General features: G+C 39.4%; 1 protein-coding gene across 13 annotated transcripts in view; it reads left to right on the top strand.

The window, feature by feature from the left end:
• LOC116688312 (protein 4.1) overlaps positions 1-10,885 on the top strand; it is a 77,644-nt gene that overhangs the window by 65,483 nt on the left and 1,276 nt on the right. For 11 of the 13 annotated variants that reach the window (XM_032514270.1, XM_032514267.1, XM_032514279.1 and 8 more), the window contains 4 exons: positions 1,229-1,279; positions 2,340-2,699; positions 3,158-3,286; positions 9,365-9,424. In XM_032514270.1, the coding sequence (XP_032370161.1) occupies positions 1,229-1,279; positions 2,340-2,699; positions 3,158-3,286; positions 9,365-9,424 (600 nt within the window). The remainder of the gene's footprint in view (positions 1-1,228; positions 1,280-2,339; positions 2,700-3,157; positions 3,287-9,364; positions 9,425-10,885) is intronic. The other 2 variants (XM_032514280.1, XM_032514273.1) reach the window with 1 other exon arrangement.

Below are 10,885 nucleotides of genomic sequence, written 5' to 3'. Positions count from 1 at the left end.
TTCAGTGTGCAAACGACTTCACTGGCGAGTGACAATCTTATCAAGATCAGATTGGACTCGGGGAGTGTGAGAAAATATTAGGGGCCTCCTCCAAACATGTGGACCCATTCACAAAGTCGTTTTGACTGGCTTTGAAATGCACCGCGGCACCTTTTTATTGGACATTTATCAATATTATTTGACAATAATATTTGAATACTCCCTTATTGAAATTCGAGGTGCGTAGCGTTGCAACACTTTCTCAGTTGGTCAATGAACGGCTGCTGCTATGCTGAAAACCTGCTCATAATACAAACTGCATGATAATCTTGTCCTGCTTCTGCTAACTCTAAGAAATAACGCTGGCTGTAAATGTTGATTTTGTTGCAGTTAAGCTCACCTCTTTTCTGTCCTCTCAACTGCATCGCTGTGTCCTAATGTTGAACATTGCTTGAAATTTGTGCCTGAATCCATTTGGACATGACTGGATCTGATCAAGGGTTGGGCATCGTTTGGATTTTAACAATTCTGATTTTAATTCTTCCTTTCGATTCCGGTTCTCGATTCCGATTCTTTGAGGGGTGGAGTATAAACGGGTCACATGCTTTTTTCACAAATAATAAGAAAGTTTTATTTTGATTCAATGGTGGGTTGCAGTTTTACTGGGCTTTTCAACATAAAATTAAGCCACACTAGAGCGCCTCTTACTGCGCTTCATTGCTGCAACACAACTAGCGCCTGGCCGCTTCGGAAACCAAAACATATGCATGTTAAATTTGGAAACGATCAGATTTGAAACCAAATCCTCCAAACGATTCCAATAAAGAAACCATTCTACCGGAATTGTAATTTTTTTTAAACGATTCCAGGTAGGAATCGGTTCTCCATGCCCAATCCTAATCTGAACAGACCCAGTGGCCTATGATTGGGTCTGGCTGGATTTCTCACCTAAACTTGGGTTTGAGTCATTTAAAAGACAATTTAAAAAATACTGAATTATTAGCTACTTTGAAACGTCTGGCTAATTTTAAGATTTGGAGTGTAACTGAGCAGTACACCAGGACCCCTAGTTTAGGTTGGGACTGAAATATCTTGGGCTCAGAACACACTGAGCACATATCTTCAGGCTCCAGTCAAGCTCTGCTGTTGGGATTTCTGTCTGTGTGGTGGTCTGTCAGTCCACTGACCGCTTCAGCTTGTGCTAACCATTAGATGCTCTCTCTGCTCTTTCCTCTGCTTCCCCCTGCAGGAGCCTGTCTCCACTCCTGCCATTTATGAAGAGCCGTTTGCTGATTTCAAGGTTATTCATTCACATTTTAACCCACCGTCATATGCTCCACCCATCATCTCTTTTCCTCTCTGGGTAAACTGCATGCCCTCTAACTGACTGCACCACTTTCTCATGCTGTATAAAACAAGGATGAAGAATGCTACTTTTCACAGGCTGTTCCATCCATCATCCTGAGGTTGAATTGAATGTGTGGGTGGAAAACAAAACCCCTTGTGCTTGGCTATTGCTGACATGATCTAGTTTTTACTGTGGTCTAATTAGCTGGTGAACATTTAATTAATGGCATTACTTTAAATGAGCTGCCTCAGGAGCTTCGTTGTAGTTCAGTGGTTCCCAGTTTACAACCTACAAACAGAGCTGTTTGGCTTCTGAACCCTCGCCACAGGTTGCATGTCAGTTCTTTGTCTTCCCCTTGTTTTATTTGAATGCTTTTAGTGAGCTGGTGCATATAAAGAGAGAGTAGTGACCCCAGAAGCTATAAAGTTGAGTTTTCAGTCTGACTAGGACACTGCGTAACATTTCATTTCAGCCTTCAATGCCTTTTTAGGCTTATTATTTTACCCAGAAATCCTTCTCAGACGTAATACCCAAATATGAAAAGACTGCACTCTTGGATAATTGTTACAGAATGCTTAGAGAAACATGTTCCTTGTCTTTCCTGTTCATTTTACTTAGTTTCTTTAAGAAAATAAACTTTCTTTCGATCATGTACAACGTTGGCAGTGTTTTTTTGCCATCATCATTGGATTTAGCTGCTGCCTCATTTAGTTAAATGGAAAAATACGTCATGGACAAATTAAATTGGGTAATTACTTTTAACATAGCTTTAGCTGAGGTTATACATCGTAGTAAGAAAAATAGAAATCAAAAAGTGGGATTCTGTATATTCAGGATACATCGCATGTACAACGGCTCTGATTTTAAATCCTCCATGAATCCCAGCAAACACAATACCCCCAAAAACACAAGGATGATACTACCATCCCATTCCATGTCATCTCCGTCATCCATCCATCTACAGTTATGATGCAACCTCAGAGTGGTGATCATGTGTCTGTACCCGCCCCAGAAGGAGCTCGGGGACAGGAGGCCTCAGCCGAGCATAGCTTCGGAGGAGGAGCAGGAGCGGGACACACTGGCCTGCATGAGGGAAAGCCACCTGGGCATCGAGCGCAAGTGCTCCAGCATGACGGTCAGCTCCACGTCCAGCCTGGAGGCTGAGGTCGACTTCACGGTCATCATGGACCTCCACTCCGGCGTGGAGGACTTCTCTAAGGGCTTGTCGGAGCTGGGAGAGAGGGAGCGACAGCCTGAGGTGGGCCAGGAGGACTTTGAGGAGACGTCCAGGTTCTACTCTGCCCGTCTAATGGGCTCCCGGGACAAGTCTCCCATAGAGGAGAAGCTTCCCGAGGAGGGAAGACATCCTGAGGTAGACCGATGAATGTATTCATCCTTCATGAACATCACTCACTGGATTCAGCCTGCATGGCTGGACTTGGTGCCATTAACTACCTGCTGCTGTTTAAATTAGGTTTTGTTGTTTTTGGACCATTTCCCTTTGTTTGAATTGTGTTGCTTTTTTTTCTTTCATGTTTCAACTTTGTTCCACCCTCTCCATGTTTTATTCTCTTTGTTGATGTATTATTTTATGAACCCATTTTATTTTTGTCAGCGTTTCTTTAAATTCCCCTGCCACTGCATCACCATTTGCATGTTTTCATCCAATCAAATAAAAACAAATTTATTTCAGTGTTTCTTCCTTTTACATAATCAGTGTTCAAATGTTCTGTTCTGTAAAATATATGCTGCTCGTAATTAATGCATTCTCTTTCTGTGAAGAAAAGTCGATGTTGATTGGCCTAACTGTACTGTTTGTGTTTCACCCAGCCTCCTGTGGCAAAGAAAGATGCCAGCGCTGTGAGCGTGGCCCATATGCTGAAGAGGGGTGACACCAAGACGGAGACACATACAAATGGATCGGAGATCCACCCCAACATCATGAATGTCTCACCGCAGGTAAAGCCACAATAAGAATATAAGTAAACCTTAGTAAACTGTCACAGACAGTGTGTTGCTGTTTTTAATACTTTTGTTATTTGTTGCATGTGTATTGATTCACTGTTCCAGCCAGTGAGCAAATTGCATGTAGCATTGCATCTTACAGTAAACCAAACATTAATAAGCTAAGCTATAATCGTTACCACTTTCGATGTCCTTAAAGTTAGCTGAATATTTTATTCAGACCCAATATTTGTGAAAGGATAAGTTTGACATTTTGGGAAGTACACGTTGTTTTATTGTCAGATGAGATGATCGATCACTCTCATAATTGTCCAACATAAAGCTACAACCAGCAGCCTGCACACTATTGAAATTATATCTAGTTAGTGTGTAAAAGGACACTTTATGGTTTTACAGTAGGTTATGTGTCGGATAGTCTATGGCCTTGACATTCCAATTCCAGGATTTCTCCGTTGCCGAAGGGAATTCGCCGGATTTTTCATTTTTCATTCAGGCCGGATATCAGTTGCCTTGGGCTTTCTTTGTGTTGGCATTTTAAACTCAGGCCGATTTGCGATGACTAGGGTGAATGCTCCTCAGATCTCTGCAGGGTAAATCCAGATAGACTAATACAACTTTTGAACGTACACGTTTCACCAAAACATGTTCCTTCCCGAGGATATTTTGCAGCAGGACAGCAGCTTTTCCCGGTGCCTAGCACCACCCAAGACAAATGTGATTGGCTTAAAGAAATGCCAATAAACCAGAGCATGTTTTCCTCACATTCCAAAGTCCTGTGTGGAGCGCCGCAGTGGAGGCGGGTCTGGGAAAGCGAGACAGTGTGCCGGATGATTTTTTTTGGCTGGGAGCAGTGACTTCCTGGAGTCTCCATTGGTTGCCTGTCCACCTCGCAATGAGAGTCACTGTCGTTTTTACACTTGGGTTTTTGTGCGGATTTCACAAACAATATATAACAACTTTAGGGGTGCCGGTTGGCAGAATTTGTTACCATCAGACAGAGCCAGGCTAGCTGTTACCCCCTGTCTCTAGTCTTAATGCTAACTTGCTGCTGGCTGTAGCTTCATGATCCAAAAGACATGCTGGTATCAATCTACTAATTTATCAGATTTATAAGCCCCCCCCCACACACACACACACACACCCAAAAAAGACTTGCAATGAAAAATGAAATGTTTTTTCTGAGCTCTAAAGTTGGTCTTGATTAGAAGAGGAAGCATTTTCTTTGGGCCGGAGTGACATGAATCCCATATTCCCCAGACAGAGATGACATAATAGCACCATTATGGAGTGATTAAAGTATTGACAGTGTATTAATGAGGGTGATGAAAGCAGGTCTGAATGCCATTCACCTCCGCAGGCAAAGATTTGAGTGCTGGCTTAGTGTCCCACAGGTGCCCAATTAAAATGTAATCATTGCGGGGCTCTTCAGCCATTCAGCTAATGCTTTGGATGGACTCAGGCAATGATGTAGAGTGGGTGCCTTTGAAGTGCCAGATTAGGTTTAAATCCAATCTTCTAAGACATCAGAAAAGACGCCTTTGGAGAGTGCATGTGCAGCAAATGGAGGATGACGTCATAGATGGGCCGACAAAGAGCTCCAGCACCAACGTTGTTTAGCCAGCAGAGGGAGGCATGTCATCTCTCTCGAGTCTCTCGGCAGCACAAAGGACTGATTGCTGCCAGCTGCCTGCATGTCAGCGACACCTTTTTAAATTTGGGTTGCATTGCCACCAGACTGTAATCAAAGGAATGTGCTCATCTCGAGGATTGCCTGATTGTCAGTCCATGGCTATGAAATATGTTGTCAGTACAAAACCTTTTACAACTCATCTTGGCAAAAATATGCACGCATTTCTCTTGCATAAAGCTAAAGAGATTATATCCCATTTTTCAGAGTTTCTTGATTGTATTTTGATTTCTTAGACAAGGGATCTTCGGCGTTTTTTTAGGCCAATTACCTCCTTAGCTGAGAGACAGACGGAGCAGGGACCCCCTACTACATACGGTATAAAAGGAAGTTGCATATTAAACTGGGCCTACAATAACGTGTGGGGCGGGCTAAAGGCTTTACACATACATTTATATGGTGCATACAATACTAAGCTATTAAAATATTTAATATTGACTAATTGATTTATTTATAAATTGTATTTTAATACATCCAGTACATGTGGTACGAATCCTAAAGCTTGACTGTATATATTGATGGCTACCTTAGTTGCTACCTTACCTAAAGGATGTGGAAATCAAAATCCCAACTAGGCTGATTTATCTTTGCTAGTAATATGTTGGACTCATGTTTTATCTATATTTTTAGACATATTTTTTGATTTTTTTAACAACAAACTGTCCCTAAAAAAGAAAAAATTGTTTTCTTCATTGAGTCATTGAATTAACTCTAAGTGGCATTTTATGGATATTTCATATTCAATGCATTGAAATAAAAGTACAAAACTACAGATAAACTGTGCCATTAACCCAAATAGTGGATTACTGCAGGTAGTTTGTGTTAAACAAGCGATTTGGATGAATTTTGAGCAGATAATTTCCTGTAAATATTGTATCAGAGATAAGTTTTCCTTTCATTTTTTTGAACTTTTAATACAATTTTCTGTATTATGTTTTATTTTTATTTCTTTTTTTTTTAGCAATCACACATACTTAATAGGCATGTTTTTGGTACAAATGTAGTGTTTTCTTCACCCTGGCGCTTGGCCATTGTTCCATTAGCTCTTTGGTGGTTTGACTTTTCTAATGCAGGAGTGGGCTGTTTGACAGAGAGGGAAGGGTCTGTGAAAAGAGCTTGTGGCCAGGTCCTAACCGTGCACTTATCCTTTTTAATATCCTAATTATTAATCCAAAGTTTAAAAATAACAATTTAATTTAGCTTTTTTCACAAAAATTAATGAAATGTTACATATACATACATACATACATACATACATATACATCAATTGTATATTTTTAAAGAAAAAGGTGGTCTTAGATTCTAAAAATCTAGAAAACCTTGCGACCCTTCCTGAAGCTTTGGCGACCCCAAGTGGGGGACCCTCAGGTTGGGAATAATGCATTAGAAGCATTTACATGTGTCCATCCAGTTGCTCTGAAGTGAGACTGTAGTTTTTAAATGACAAAATAACACCTCCTGCCTCTCATAAAATTGGTTTCACAAGCTGTGATTGTACTTTTGCTCATTTTAATACACTTCAATGAACACAATTTGTCTTCTACAGCGTCACATGGTCTGGTATGACCAGTAGCTTATGTTTATGTTAGTTCACTCATCATTGCTGTGTTACTGACATAATTGTATCAGATTGCTTAATGGCTCCATTTTCCAGCAATGTCTCAGATATGTGGTTTCTATCACAAAAGTATTAAACGAAAAAAAGTAAACGCACAAAACTGCATCCAAATGATGTTTTGTGCTTTCCTGCTTGTGGTTCCATAGGCAGAAATCGGGACTTTTCACCACAGGTGTAACTAACGGCATTACCGAAGGCTCCAGTCAGTGAGCCCTGTTAGAGAGCCAGCATTAACACTCGAGCTTTGTCACGGCAGACATTTTGGCTCGTCATAGCAGGAAAGCACAGGGGAAACAAATGGTGTTAATTAATGAGGGCTCAGTTCCATCAGGTGTCTCAGTAAGCCGTGACAGTGAGCCAGCAAGCACGATACCAGAGCCCTGGAAGTATGGAATGTGTTTGCTTAGTATTTTATCAATTACACCTGGGCTTTTCCTGCTATTATGACATGTCAAGATATCTGCAGTGAACAAGGTCTATACCCGGGGTAAATCAAAATTTTAGGCCTTAAAAAGTCTTAAATTTAAAAGATTGTGTTCTAGCTGTTAAAGTCCTCATGTTTTGCTTTTTGTCTTTTTTCCCTTTCCTTTATTGTGTTATTTACTGTATCTTTTTGTGCACGTTTTAAATGTACAAAGTGAAAAAGCCCAAAGCCCCCCTCCCCCCCCCAAAGGGACTTACCATCTCCAACAGAAAACACTGTTCACAAACTGCTCCAAACAGCTCTATTGTGTTCCCGCCTTCACTTCAGACACAAACGTGCGTCACTTTGTAACACACGTTATAATGCTCAACTAGCTGCTAGCGTGGCATGTCCTTATACTCAGCTTCTGACTGGCTAGTAGTCCTTACCTAGCTACTGCACATGTGTGACTCCCAAAAAAGATGGAACAGAAGTGAGGTGTCTCACTCTGTGTGAGAGCTCAACACACAGGGTGACAAGATGAGCTGCAGCAATGTGTAGTACAACAAAGATATGGTGTTTTTTAAAAATCAAACCACAGAAACCTATTCTGGTACAACCTCTACAATATATACTTTTTTTTAACCCTCATGTTGTCCTCCGGTCAAATTGACCCTTTGTCCTATATCAATGTTCTTTTTAATTCCCCAAAATAACATGATTGATTCCACACAACGCTCTTTGGCAAGTACACATCTCTACTTTAAATAATTTTGGGGTGTCTTATTCAATTTTATAGCATTTGAAAAAAAAATATTGAAGTGGTTTTGAAATAGTATTGGTAAAAGTTGACATATTCCAGTCTGTGATTATCAACATCCATTACTTTAATTTTAGTCTAAATAATTCCTAATTTCTGCTTTTCTAACTCAAACATTAGGTACAATTTCCTATAAATGAGGTTTATTGACTATAAATTCCCCAAAATAACTGTAAAACTAAAGATAATAAGTTAATGTTACGAAGTTTTGAAAACGTCAAAAAATGTTTAAAAAAAGAAGAAGATTGAAAATAGATAAAAAGTGTTGATTTTCAGTTTTGACGGGAAGGCCACATAAGGGTTATAGATCATTTTTTGGAGACTTTAATATATTTTCATGTTCCTTTGTTTTAATATTTTTATTTTTAAAAATGGGTCAAATGTCTCTGTGTGTATAGTGAAAGTAGTTGCTTGTAATCAACCCACACTACAGTTCCCCACAGCGCTAGTAGTAGTAGTGTCTCAGCATCTTTTGGCTCAATGCTTTGGTTTTATTGCCTTTTAAGCATCTCATTGGTGTTTTTTATCATATTAATGTATCATAGGACAACGTGAGAACTGTTAGACGATGTGAAAGGGGTCGCTCGTAATGATGTACCTACAGAGAATTATCACCTGAATCTGCCGCTCCCCCCCGGCTTTACTACTGTTCGTTCACTCTCAAACCTCTCATCGTCTTGTTTTCTGCCGCAGCAGGCAGCTTTTTTCAGAGAAAATGCTCGGCAACCAACGGCAGACTACCTGCTTAGCACCAAACCGACAAAGAAAGATAAAATTGGTCTTACATTTTTTGAGTGACCAGAACGTAATTTCAAATGAAATACATGCTGATGTAAATAAGTAACTGTTAGTTAACATGTTAACCAAAACCACTTTATAGGGTGATAGTACGTCTATTTGTGTTTACATAGTTTGGTCTGCTGCTCAAGTGGCCCCCCCAAAAAGAAAAAAGGCAGCTTTAAATAGGTAGGAGGTGCATCTGTGTCGCATTACTAGGGACTGATGTGTATTTCCAATAGACTGAAAGAAGTAATGTATTCTCACCTATTGTATTTCTGTGATGAAGCTGGCCTTATTTCATATGAGGACGTTAACCCATGTGTTGTCTTCCCATCAACCATGCAACTATTGTTTTTCTGGATTTAAATTAAAAATGTAAACTCTATGGTTGTCTCTCCTCGACACTTTTGTCGATTTCCCAATGTTTTTGTCACTTTTTTTCCAAATTTTTGGTCACATTTTATAACGTTTTTATCAACTTTTTCTGTGCTTTTGACACCTTTTCACTTTTTTTAATGTTCTTTTATAATTTTTTGCAATCCTAACAAACTGAATTAAACCAAATGTAATGAAAGTAGTAAAGTGATCATTTATTTTACCTGTGAAGAGTGTCTTAGGGAACCCTCCGCATTCTTTTTGACAATTTGGTTGAAAGAAACCAACATTTTGGATATAGAAATTTTTTTGATTTGAAATTTGACCCGAGTACGACAGGAGGGTTAATAAAGACTCTGCCCACAACTCTATTTCTCTTTCTCCTTCAGAACTATGGAGTCATCAGCCCGCTGGAGGCTCCTGCTGCCCTCAAAGAAAATGGCTCCCCTGTAAGTATTTTTTTAATTTTATTTTATTTTATTTATTTTTACAGAGGAAAAACATTAGTGTGACAGCATGTGTGTGTGTGTGGCGGTGTATGAAGGAACTTATGCCATTGTGACGTTGCTTTCCCCTTTTGTAACCTCAACTTTCTGAATAAGTGTAAATAAAGAACAAATTAAAAAAAACAAAAAATTAAAAGAACATCTTTGTGTTTGAGCACGTTTGCAGTACTGGTTGCCATGATACTTGTATTTTAGGTCATAATAATGACTCAGTTTTATGAAACAGAATGTGGATGTGATAATTTGAACTAGATGAATATGTATTACTTCCAGCGTTTGGAATAACTGATTTTACTGAGTGCTCATTGTATTTGATATTTCTCACTTTCATTTCTGTCAAAAGCTGAAATTCAAATTTTGAACAGTAAAGCCTGCGTTGCAAACTCGGTGTGGTGTCTTGAAGGTTCCCTGGGAAGTTTTTGATCTTTTGCAGAGCTACGAAGCCAAATTTCCATGAGTGGGTCCCCGTTTTGTTTGTCTCATGCACGCCCACAAACACGCACGTGCAGTTGTGCCCGCGGGTGGCACGGTGCACACTACTACCAATGGTATCACACTATTGTGAAGCTTTAAAGTATTTCACATTGCAAAGTACAGTGCGCTTTGATGCAACTCCACAGGGCACCTTTAACCCTTGTGTTGTCTTACCGCCTACTATGCAACTTGTCAAAATAGAAAATGAAAACCTTTTGTGTTTTTCCTTTTTTTTTTTTTCGACGTTTGTGTCGCTTCTTTCAACGTTTTTGGCACTTTTTCCCGCCCCTACCACCAATATATACACCACTAACACCAACTTCTGACCACTAGATTTACATTTATTTTTGAAATTCATGGTCAGTAAACCTAATTTATATAATATTTTGTCTAAATTTTGAATTAAAAATAAGCTGAAACTATGACAGCAAACAATTAAGATCAGAAGATGCCGAGGGTATAATCACTGGTACATGTCCACGTTTAGTCAAAATATATTGTTTTGAAACCATTTCAGTTTTTTTTTTTCTTCTTCCAATGCTATATCAAATTGAATGAAACACCCAAAACTAAATAAAAGTGATCATTCATTTTACCTGCAAGGGTTAGGGTTAGGGTTAGGGTTAGAATGGAACCATCCATGTTATCTTTGGGTAATTTGTTTGAAAGAAACCCATATTTCTGTCGGAGTAACTTTGAAAACAGGCCCATTTTACCCGAGGACAACAGGAGGGTTAATGACGTGGGCCTTTACCAGGAAAGGCCTAACAAAAGACAATTAATGTACAGAAATAATACAAAAATTTGGACAAGTAGTTTGAATTGGACCTATATTGGGGGGAAAATGGCAGGATATCTAGGGAAGTGAGGAAGTGTGTAAAACACGTGGTGATAGAGTTTGTGTGTGTGTGTGTGTGTGTGTGTGTGTGT

This window comes from Etheostoma spectabile, chromosome 4 (assembly GCF_008692095.1).
Source record: "Etheostoma spectabile isolate EspeVRDwgs_2016 chromosome 4, UIUC_Espe_1.0, whole genome shotgun sequence".
Classification (NCBI taxonomy): domain Eukaryota; kingdom Metazoa; phylum Chordata; class Actinopteri; order Perciformes; family Percidae; genus Etheostoma; species Etheostoma spectabile.
This window is presented reverse-complemented; position numbering and strand designations above follow the sequence as displayed.